Genomic DNA, 12,582 nt, shown 5'->3' on the forward strand with positions numbered 1-12,582 from the left:
ACCTGTGGTGTGGAGGCGGCACTTTCTTCTTCTTTCAAAACAGCGTATCAATAATTTTAGCTGCATATTTTTTTTTAAACACGAAAAGCGCTTCGTACTTTAAACATCTATGCATGACTGCTGAAAAAAAAAGTGTGCGACGTTGCTGAGACCTTTGTAAATATCAGCGCCATCTATTAACGGCAAATCGAACTGTTAATATAATGGATCCATTGCTTTTTTTGCCTGAGCTCTCTTTCTCTCTCTCTCCAATCTCTTCCTCTCTCTTTCTCCCTCCCTCTTCTCTCTTTCTCCATCTTTCTCTCCTTCTCCCTCCCTCCTATCTCTTTCTCCCTCCCTCCTCTGTCTTTCTCTCTCCCTCCTCTCTCTTTCTCCCTCCCTCCTCTCTTTTCTCTCTTTCTCCCTCTCTCCTCTCTCTTTTTCCCTCTCTCCTCTCTCTTTCTCCCTCCCTCCTCTCTCTTTCTTCACTCTTTCTCCCTCCCTCCTCTCTCTTTCTCCCTCTCTCCTCTCTCTTTCTCCCTCCCTCCTCTCTCTTTCTCCCTCCCTCCTCTCTCTTTCTCCCTCCCTCCTCTCTCTTTCTACATCTCTCTTCTCTCTTTCTCCCTCCCTCCTCTCTCTTTCTCCCTCTCTCATCTTTCTTTCTCCCTCCCTCCTCTCTCTTTCTCCATCTCTTTTCTCTCTTTCTCCCTCCCTCCTCTCTCTTTCTCCATCTCTCCTCTCTCTTTCTCCCTCCCTCCTCTCTCTTCTCTCATCCTCCCTCCTCTCTCTTTCTCCCTCCCTCCTCTCTCTTTCTCCATCTCTCTTCTCTCTTTCTCCCTCCCTCCTCTCTCTTTCTCCCTCTCTCATCTTTCTTTCTCCCTCCCTCCTCTCTCTTTCTCCATCTCTTTTCTCTCTTTCTCCCTCTCTCCTCTCTCTTTCTCCCTATCTCCTCTCTCTTTCTCCCTCTCTCCTCTCTCTTTCTCCCTCTCTCCTCTCTCTTTCTCCCTCTCTCCTCTCTCTTTCTCCCTCTCTCCTCTCTCTTTCTCCATCTCTCTTCTCTTTCTCCATTTCTCTTCTATCTTTCTCCCTCCCTCCTCTCTCGTTCTCCATCTCTCTTCTCTTTCTCCATTTCTCTTCTATCTTTCTCCCTCCCTCCTCTCCCTTTCTCCCTCCCTCCTCTCTCTTTTCTTTCTCCCTCCCTCCTCTCTCTTTCTCCATCTCTTCTCCCTCCCTCCTCTCTCTTTCTCTCTCCCTCCTCTCTCATTCAATTAGCAGAAACCATACTATATTTCATTCTTCATAATTAAAATAACTTTATTTTAACCTAAATCATCAATTTTAACACGAATTAAAATTGCACTTAACTGATAAAGCTCTTTCCAAAGGATAATACATTTTATCGACTCTTTCATCTTTATCCTTTTTCATTCTAATGGGTAAATTGAACAGATTTATAGCCTATTAAACAATTATAAAAGATGTAACTGAACTAAAATACAGCACATTATACCAGCGGATGAAAGCATTTCATTGATTAGACCCAAAGAATTCTAAAGCTGTTCACATATATATGACTTATTTAAATACATTATGCGAATCAACATTGTAATAGTAATAAAAAAGTATCTATTCCAAAGGAGTAATCTAGTAAAGGAAATGTAAAGATTTAGAAAAAAAATGTGACGATCCACAGATATTCTTAAAAAAAATGTTTAAACAAATTAATTAAGTCCAAGTAAAGAGAAAGCAACAATATAATGATGCCGTGACGTAATATCTATGAAGGTTATAGAGGTAGTTTTGCAAAAGTGATTTTCTGCAAGAAATGTTGTGTGAAATGTTCGACTTTGCTGGTTAGCTTTACTGGTAATGGATAGCTGAGCCTGCTAAGGAAATACCACTGTTCTTGATGATGTTAATGGCAATTGGAAACTGAGGTAGTCGCCCAAGGAAACTAAAAGGCAGACGGCCAAGGAAACTAAAAGGCAGATGAACAAGGAACCTAAAAGGCAGACGGCCAAGGAACCTAAAAGGCAGACGGCCAAGGAACCTAAAAGGCAGACGGCCAAGGAACCTAAAAGGCAGACGGCCAAGGAACCTAAAAGGCAGACGGCCAAGGAAACTAAAAGGCAGACGGCCAAGGAACCTAAAAGGCAGACGGCCAAGGAACCTGAAAGGCAGACGGCCAAGGAACCTAAAAGGCAGACGGCCAAGGAAACTAAAAGGCAGACGGCCATGGAACCTAAAAGGCAGACGGCCAAGGAACCTAAAAGGCAGACGGCCATGGAACCTAAAAGGCAGACGGCCAAGGAACCTAAAAGGCAGACGGCCAAGGAAACTAAAAGGCAGACGGCCAAGGAACCTAAAAGGCAGACGGCCAAGGAACCTAAAAGGCAGACGGCCAAGGAACCTAAAAGGCAGACGGCCAAGGAACCTAAAAGGCAGACGGCCAAGGAACCTAAAAGGCAGACGGCCAAGGAACCTAAAAGGCAGACGGCCAAGGAACCTAAAAGGCAGACGGCCAAGGAAACTAAAAGGCAGACGGCCAAGGAACCTAAAAGGCAGACGGCCAAGGAACCTAAAAGGCTGTTGGCCATGGAACCTAAAAGGCAGACGGCCAAGGAACCTAAAAGGCAGACGGCCAAGGAACCTAAAAGGCAGACGGCCAAGGAACCTAAAAGGCTGTTGGCCATGGAACCTAAAAGGCAGACGGCCAAGGAACCTAAAAGGCAGACGGCCAAGGAAACTAAAAGGCAGACGGCCATGGAACCTAAAAGGCAGACGGCCAAGGAACCTAAAAGGCAGACGGCCATGGAACCTAAAAGGCAGACGGCCAAGGAACCTAAAAGGCTGTTGGCCAAGGAAACTAAAAGGCAGACGGCCAAGGAACCTAAAAGGCAGACGGCCAAGGAACCTAAAAGGCAGACGGCCAAGGAACCTAAAAGGCAGACGGCCAAGGAAACTAAAAGGCAGACGGCCAAGGAACCTAAAAGGCTGTTGGCCAAGGAACCTAAAAGGCAGACGGCCAAGGAACCTAAAAGGCAGACGGCCAAGGAACCTAAAAGGCTGTTGGCCAAGGAAACTAAAAGGCAGACGGCCAAGGAACCTAAAAGGCTGTTGGCCAAGGAAACTAAAAGGCAGACGGCCAAGGAAACTAAAAGGCAGACGGCCAAGGAACCTAAAAGGCAGACGGCCAAGGAAACTAAAAGGCAGACGGCCAAGGAACCTAAAAGGCAGACGGCCAAGGAAACTAAAAGGCAGACGGCCAAGGAACCTAAAAGGCAGACGGCCAAGGAACCTAAAAGGCAGACGGCCAAGGAACCTAAAAGGCTGTTGGCCAAGGAAACTAAAAGGCAGACGGCCAAGGAACCTAAAAGGCTGTTGGCCAAGGAAACTAAAAGGCAGACGGCCAAGGAACCTAAAAGGCAGACGGCCAAGGAACCTAAAAGGCAGACGGCCAAGGAACCTAAAAGGCTGTTGGCCAAGGAAACTAAAAGGCAGACGGCCAAGGAACCTAAAAGGCAGACGGCCAAGGAACCTAAAAGGCAGACGGCCAAGGAACCTAAAAGGCTGTTGGCCAAGGAAACTAAAAGGCAGACGGCCAAGGAACCTAAAAGGCAGACGGCCAAGGAACCTAAAAGGCAGACGGCCAAGGAACCTAAAAGGCTGTTGGCCAAGGAACCTAAAAGGCTGTTGGCCAAGGAAACTAAAAGGCAGACGGCCAAGGAACCTAAAAGGCAGACGGCCAAGGAACCTAAAAGGCAGACGGCCAAGGAACCTAAAAGGCTGTTGGCCAAGGAACCTAAAAGGCAGACGGCCAAGGAACCTAAAAGGCAGACGGCCAAGGAACCTAAAAGGCAGACGGCCAAGGAACCTAAAAGGCAGACGGCCAAAGAACCTAAAAGGCGGACGGCCAAGGAGCCCGCCAAGGAGCCCGAGGATCGCACAACGTATCCGGTCTTTCACCCGTGCATGGCGTTCATGAGGGAGATCCTGAGTATGTCACTGCATCAAGATCGAAGATATTGATTTTTTCCTGGTTTCCCAAACCTCTCTCTGGGATTATTATTATCGGGAACAATTTCATTATCATTGTTTTATCATTCTTGTCACTGGGAGCATTTGTTCATTGCTACTTTCTACCATAATTGCTGTTAACATTACCATTATTATTATTATTATTATCATTATAATAATAATAATAATAATAATAATAATAATAATAATTATTATTATTACGACCATTACCAATCTTATATATATTAATATTATATCATTATTACCATTGATGCTGTTGTGATTGATAATAATGCTAATGATTATTATCACGAATATTTGAACAAACTAATGTATAGGATATGACATGTAGGCAAAAAAAAAAAAAAAAAAAAAGAAAAAAGAAAGAAAGAAAGAAAAAAAAAATTTATTTCTTGATTTCTACACGAGTAGATTTCTTAACGACTTGCTGTTTACAGTAACTACGAATTTCTAATATTGACATGTATGTGCATTTCTTTCGTAAATTCAGTCTTGTTTATGATGAATATGTGTTTATATATATGGACTTCATGAATATATATGATGTAATGTATTTTATCATCAATTTAAAATCAATAATGATATAGGCCTATTTAGTGTTTAAGAGCCTTGTGTAGTTGATTGACAATCGTTCGTGTCTAATTCCGTTGCAGTTGCTGCAATAGTGTTGTAATTTTTTATGTACGTACGTAGCCTAGATTATATTTCTATTGTTGATAAAAAAAATTATTTTTTTTCAGAAAAGTCTCTTTTTTTTCTTTCTTTTTTATTTAACTCAATTTTCTCTCTCTATATACAAATATATGTATATCTCATTTTCTCGTTTTCTTTATCGATTTTGTCTCTTTCTCTGTCAGACGCCTCTCTTCTCTCCGCCCCTCTCCTCTCTCTTTTCTCCAGCTCTCTTTCTCTCTCTCTACCTGTGTGTATGTGCCTCTTCCAATATCACTGTGTCCTTTTCAGCAAAATGAATCTGTGTTTAGTAATGTTTCTCTATTCTCTACATCTCTTTTTCTGTCCACTCCTCCCCCTCTCTCCCTCCCTCTCTCTCTCCATATTTTACTGATTTTAAAACCATAGTTAAAATCTATTTATGGACTTTAATTCTGATTGTTACATTTATAGGGACTCTTAACCTTCATTTGATGTGTTTGTTACTTAGTTAATTACGTTTTCACGATCTTATCTTCCGTTATATCATGTCACTATACAAGTATTTAATTAATTACACTCAAGGTCAAAAATAATCATCGTTAACGGATAAAAGCATATGAGAGAGAGAGAGAGAGAGAGAGAGAGAGAGAGAGAGAGAGAGAGAGAGAGAGAGAGAGAGAGAGAGAGAGAGAGAGAGATTATTGTTATCAATGATGCGTGTATATTCTATATCATTGTTGTTTTAATCATTTCATTGCTATGGTTACAACAAATATATAATCTAAAACCATTGCTTATTATCCATTCTCTGATGTCACCATGTAAGTATTCAAATAATTTTAAACTCAAGGTAAAAAAATCCAACGTCAACGGATAAAAGCATGAGAGAGAGAGAGAGAGAGAGAGAGAGAGAGAGAGAGAGAGAGAGAGAGAGAGAGAGAGAGAGAGAGAGAGAGAGAGAGAGAGAGAGAGAGAGAGAGAGAGGGGGGGGGGGGATTCAATATTGTTATCAATGATATATATATTCTATATCACTGTTGTTTATTACTTTTATTACTATGATAGCAACAGATATCTAAAACCATTATATAATTCCTTGCAATTATATTGTCATCGCTTTTACTTTTGTCATCAAAATCATTATCATTTTCAACTTTGTGATTTCCTTGTCAGTATCAGTATCATAATCATTCTTTATCATTAGTTGTATTTATTACTGGTATTTGCTTATAGTCATAGCAGTTAGTGTCATTATAAAAACTTAAGGACGGTCTTTGAATTGTCTTTGTTAAATGCCTTCAATATTGCAATTTTAAAGTTCTTGAAGATGACTCCGCATAATTAATGCTATGGAAAGCTTGCATGATACTTTTATACATTTGCCAAACGGTAACTGTGCCGTTTCCTCTATGCTACCAGTTTTTTGTACGATAAATACACGCGGCCCGCACTCTCCTTTACAGCTGACGCGGTGACAACAAACGTGTTGAAACGTAAATATTAACTCTGGGTATTCTTAATATTATTGTTATCATTTTTATATCACGCCACACAAAGAGCCACACTAGGAAAATCGAAAATTACACCATGGAAGGTCACGGTGCGGGTCAAAACACAGCCAAGAGAGAAAGAGAAGAAAATCATCAGCTATTTACGTAATAAAAGCATGTTAGCTGATCTTTTAAACTCTTCAAGGGTCGGAGAAGTTACAGCCCCTGAAGGCAATCTATCCCAAAGCCTACAAAAAAATCTAGAAAACTGAGATGTAGACGACCGACTTGCATCAAATGTCATTGAATTGAGGGCCATAGAACTTTTAGTAACTTTTGTAGGTTGATATAAATCGGGTAAAAAAAACTATCGAGGGGTTGTGAATTATCGGTTACAACCTTGCATAAGACTGAAAGAGCTCCGATAACCCTACGATACCAAGTGTCCAAATCTAAGTCAGCCAGGAGACATATAATGGAATAAAAAAAGAAAAGAAATCAAGCAATAATCGCTCTCTCTCTATCTATCTCTTCGTCTTTCTCTCTCTCTCTCTCTCTTTCTCTCTCTCTCTCTCTCTCTCTCTCTCTCTCTCTCTCTCCCTCTCTGTCTCTCTCTCTCTCTCTCTCTCTCTCTCTCTCTCTCTCTCTCTCTCTCTCTCTCTCTCTCTGTGTGTGTGTGTGTGTGTCTCTGTCTCTGTCTCTGTCTCTGTCTCTCTCTCTCTGAAACAGATGAACACACATAACAAAATGAGACAGAATGAAAGAAAAGAAACATTTACAATTAATATTATCAACAACTCCTCGAGGACCTACAAGTGCTTCGTCTGCCAAAAGCTCTACGACAGCAGGTACAAGCTCAAGCTCCACATGAGTTCCCACTCAGCGCTGCCGCCCTTTGACTCCGCCGTGTGAACCTCCGCCTCGTGTCTGCTTTTCCAGTCAACACCAGTGAAAATCATCAATGTTTGTTTTCCTTTTATATATCTTTTCTAAATTATGAGGGAATAAATGCTGACCATTCAGTTGTATTTTATCATTATTCCTATTAATGAATTGTTATCTGTGATTTCTACTTCTAATTGTATCGTTATCATTTTTCTGTTTTAATAATGGAAATGTGAGGATGTAGGTTCTATGAGGTAGAATCTAGATTACCTAAATAATGTAGGGTACTTATAGATTCCTCAGTACCACACCCTACAAAGAATAAGTGTCATTCCCAATAGACTCGGGTCTTAGCCAGCATTGTAAGCGAGGCTAAGATATATCCTTTGCTACAAAAATACTTTCAGAACAGAGATTATTCGCTGCCAGACTCGTCCCCCGACTCCTGGCTCCGTCTGCTGCTGCGCCTCGACGCTCGGCCGCCTTGACCCTGCAGTGGCTGATCGGTCCTTCTCGGTTGTCTGCACTCGAGGCTCCCTTAAGGGTGTTCTCGGCCTCGCTTGAGCAGGAACTCTGACCTTATTCGAAATATGCCAGAGAAATTCGAGAGGATTTTGTAAATCTCAGTCCATGTCGATTCTCTCGACATACTCCAGCAACTGAAAAGGAGATTCAGAAATAATTGAGAAATTGCTATATATGATTTAGAGCCAAGTTGTACAGACCGGTCGAGGAGTCTGCTCTTACGAAAGGAAAGTCAACATTATGGCCAGCTCTTCGACGAGAAAACCTTCGCAGGCGACACAGGATCCGAAATGCAGTAATGACTTGAAGAGATTCTGGTATTACCATTATTAGTATTATTAAAACTATCATTACTTTTTTTATTATAATCATTACCATCATTATAATTTTCTATTGTTATTGTTATCATCATTATTACTCTATTTTGCTATTATCATTTTCATTATTATCATTTTCTTTAATATTACTATTGTCAGTAATACCATTATTGTCATTATTATTGTCATTATCATTATTATCATTATTGTCATTAATGTTTATTAGTGATAATATAATCATTATTTTTCTATCATTATTCTTTTCATTATTATTACCATTCTCATTGTTCTTATTATAATTATCATTTTTATAATTTCCATTATAATCATTATCATTATTACTCTTATTATTATCATTATTATCATCATCATTATTTCTATCATGATTATCATGATTTTCATTATCATCATTATCATTATTTTCATAATCATATTATTATTATTATTATTATTATTATTGTTATTATTATGATTATTATTATTATTATTATTATTATTATTATTATTATTATTATTATTATTATTATTACTATTATTATTATCATTATTATTATTATTATTATCATTATTATCATTGTTATCATTATTATTTGTTGTTGATATAATGGTTATCATTACTATCTTTACTGTTATTGTTATCATTATCATGATCATTTTCCATTATCTTTAATATCCCTATTAGCATCATTTATTTATTGTTGTTGTTGTTATTGTTATTATTATTATTATTATTACTATCATTATTATCATTATTATCATTATCATTATTACTATCATTATCATTATCATTATTATTATCATCATCATTATCATTATTATGTATTTTTAATATAACCGATTTTATTATTACAATTATTGTAATTTTTGTTACAATTATCATTATATTTATTATTGTTGTTTTTATCATTATTGTTATTACTGTTATCATTATCATTATTTATTGCTGTTGTTGTATTTCTTTGTTATTGTTGTTATTGTTTCTTTATTATTATTGTTGTTATTGATATCTTTATTAATAACATTCTCATTATTATTACTATCATCATTGTTATTAATATATCTTAATTTTCATATCTATTATAAGCATTATCATCATCATTATTGTTATCATCCGCATTGTATCTAACATCCATATTTTTCTGTTTTAACGTTGTTTCGTTTTCATTTACGTCAAATCGTTTTCATTGTTATCATCTGGGTTATATATATTTTTTCCCAGTAAGAACGAAATCATCAAACATTCTTACGACGTTTTGCCAAAGGATTCAAGATCTTAGGCCATCTTTGCTCCAGAAAATAGAATAATTCGAACGAACGAACATTAAAAGCAATCTGGGTAAAGATGAAGAGTATGAGGATTAACACACACACACACAAAACGGGAATTTAAAACTGGATACAAGCTGGATTTACGGGAGAGGGGAAATTATGTGCGATTTGAGAAACGATTTCGGAAGCATTTCATTGCATTCCTTTTTGCAGCTAAATGATTCCTCGTTCTGTAAGAGAGCTTGTTGACTTCGACAATAAGACAATTATAATAGTGATGCTTTTATTTATATGTTTGCTTATTGACCTTTGAGTGGTCATCCTTACAGATACATTTAAATAGAACTACGTTTTCATTTTGTTATCATTTATTTATGATAAAATGTTCAGCAGGACGAGTACGCTCTCCTTGTTAATATCGAATATCTTCAGCGTTTGATTTGCGTGGTTTATTTCAAAAGAACGCTCGGCTAAAGTTGAAGTAATTAGGAAAATATACCTTTACCTCAATTCCAGTTGATAAACCTTTAAACTATTAAAACCGAAAACAACGATAATATTAGGAATTTGTAATGGTGATCGCTTCAACAAAGTCTATAATTTAGTGAGCAAATAAAAACACTTTTCGCCATTAAACCACGCAACTGTTTGCCAAAGTCAACAAGCTCATTTACTGAACGAAGTTTTCCACCGTGGATGATTTTGATGCTAATGGGAATACAAATGAATTGATGTGAATGGCTGCGAAATAAACAATTGGAGTCTTTCGTTGTTATATCTATCTATCTATCTATCTATCTATATGTATATAAGGTCCCCTCTCTTGTTGTACATGCTTATATTCCTTTGGGTTTGTGTGTATGTGATCTTCGTAGTCGTAGTTCATGAAAGATTGAGAACTGAAAATTAAATCTATACAATGAAGAACAAGAGAAATAACATTAAGAAAAAGAAATACGGCGATGGTCACAGCAACAAAGGCAAGGCTTCGAGGAACAAACAACAGCATCGCCTGTAATTTGTAGCAGTGTCACGTGACCATTTGCCAAAGCCGACGAGCTCATTTGCTCAGCAGTGTATTACATTGTGGAACATTTTGTTTCTCATGGGAATACAAATTAAGTGATGTGAATGCTTGCGAAAAAAGTTCGGGTGTTTTACACTTTAATGTCTGAAATTGCTTATATAAATGCCGGATTTTAATTTTCTATACATAGTATCCTTCTCTCGTTGCCTCATGATTCAGCGCAATTTTAGATTCCCGTTTTGGGGTCTCTTTACACGCGAAAATCTTTTTTTTCTCCTTCCTCTTTATCCGCATCGCTCTCTACGTTCTTTCGCTCCCTCTTGGAAAATGTGCCGAGATATTTTTCAAAAGCAAGGACGACCTAGATTATTGGATCCTTTGGCGAACATCGTTATAGGAATGTGTGATTTCACCTGGCGAGCAACAATTTGCAGTGACATGTGAGTGCATCTTGCTTATTGGGGGAAAAATCAGCATCTTGCTTATTGGGGGAAATTAAATAAAAGAGAGAGAGAGAGAGAAACAAATGGTAATTATGAGAAATATGGCAATGTGTTTTTAACAGGTGATGAATGTTTCATACATATCATTCTAATAATATCATCAACAGCAATAATGGTAAAGAAGATAATGATACTGATTATAATGATAATAACATTAACGCTCATTTCAGATACAAATAAACTGATGTGATCTTTCCAATCTCGAAGCGGGATCAGAACCTAGAAAAAAGAATCAGAAACTTTTTTCCATTTAGACATCGAGACGAATAACATTACATTCCTTCGTGAATAGAAGAAATGGCACTCAATCGTTCCTTCAGATTCATGATTTTTTGTTTTTGTTTTTTCTTTCTTTACGTGATGTTAGAGTCGATCCATTTAGTAATATCGGAACCCTAATTTACAGATAAAACAGAAGCGAAATCTGCTGAAATATTTCGACTTCTGGTGGGTCTGACAACCATCACTCGCCCGAATATGTCATCTAAGTTATTTTCTTATTCCTCCTTCGATGATGCAATAAGCGCGTTGGGAAAGCGACCATCTCGGCATGTAATCTGCAGGAGGACTTCGACTAATATCCCACGTGGTTGCTGTTGCCGAGACACCGACAAATTTCACGTCACTTCCTTGTTGATTTTAGAGAAATTTTGACTCGAGGCTAAGAGCCACGTCCCGCACGCGAGGGAGAGGCAGCGGGACTCTCGACGGCCGTCCTGTACGACTTGGCTCCGGATTATGGCTTGCAATTCCTAAATGACTTCGGAGTCCCCTTTGCAGTTGCAGGAGTATATCGAGTGACTCCCTAACTTTCATAGGCGAAGTTAGGGGAGAGGGTGGGCGTAGATAAGGGAGATGGGGTAGGCGAGGGTGGGCGGGGGTGGGAGCTTTCGTTTCGGACAACTTCCGTAAATCTCCCAGCAGGATGTACGGATACGTATTCCTTAGAGGTCGCGTCAGTTGACTTATTCTGATGCACTAAAAAGAAACAGTAATGACACTGCACTGATTACCATCTACGTTCGATGTTTCCTCATAACGAAGCAGATCATAAAAGGGCATATTTGAAGTCCATAATGATCTTTTTTTTTACCTTCCAAGCACGCGAAGCATTGCAGGCATCTTATGTTATTTCGCTGTTCCTTAAGTCACGTTTTACCAAGTGATTGAGTGAGACAGTGTGCCAGCGAGGAGCAGTCACGTGCCCCTGTAAATAGTTGCCAGACATTCTTATAACGATTTTTCACAATATGATTCAATAACCCTGGCTATATCTTGCTTTAGAAAAAATAAATCTATACATTATCCAAGAGCGAAGCATTTATATATAATATGAAGAAAAATAAATTACGCTGAATCATTACACAAGACAGAGAGAAAAATGACGAACAAAGTATGAATAAAACAAAGCGATTTCAATTAGGAAAAATGCCAGCATTCATATCAGTTGTATGTAATAAAATAACGAACTTCAAAATAAAACACAACCATTCCTTCATGAATTACGAAATGATACATTTACGGATAAAAGAAAATTGAGGCAACACGCGTATTGAGCAAAACATGAAACAAAACAAATGGCATCCGTGCAGACGATATTAAATATGAAAAACGTTCGCCAATATTTCGCAAACATACATGTCAATCAATTTGTATATGGGAAAATACACGATTTTGTTAACGAACTTGTTGACTTTAAAATAAAACTAATTGTTAATGAATTACAAAGTGATACATTAAAAAGAAAATGGAGGCAACACGAACACTGCTCATTTTCGCAGCATTGATAGATCGCCCATCAATGCTGCCATTATGATAATGATTATGACTCATTATCATGGATATAAGATAACTTCGTGTATAATCAACTTTATTTCCTCCTAAATTACAAATTA

The 12,582-nt window shown here is 38.0% G+C and overlaps 1 protein-coding gene across 1 annotated transcript; it reads left to right on the plus strand.

The window, feature by feature from the left end:
- The first annotated feature begins 2,574 nt into the window (after positions 1-2,574).
- Positions 2,575-7,073, plus strand: LOC138859849 (histone H1A-like). Its single transcript, XM_070116146.1, has 4 exons — positions 2,575-2,732; positions 2,997-3,164; positions 3,261-3,740; positions 6,968-7,073. The coding sequence occupies exons 1-4, from the start codon at positions 2,575-2,577 to the stop codon at positions 7,071-7,073; spliced, it is 912 nt and encodes a 303-aa protein (XP_069972247.1).
- The last annotated feature ends 5,509 nt before the right edge of the window (positions 7,074-12,582 follow it).

This window comes from Penaeus vannamei, chromosome 38 (assembly GCF_042767895.1).
Source record: "Penaeus vannamei isolate JL-2024 chromosome 38, ASM4276789v1, whole genome shotgun sequence".
NCBI classification, from domain to species: domain Eukaryota; kingdom Metazoa; phylum Arthropoda; class Malacostraca; order Decapoda; family Penaeidae; genus Penaeus; species Penaeus vannamei.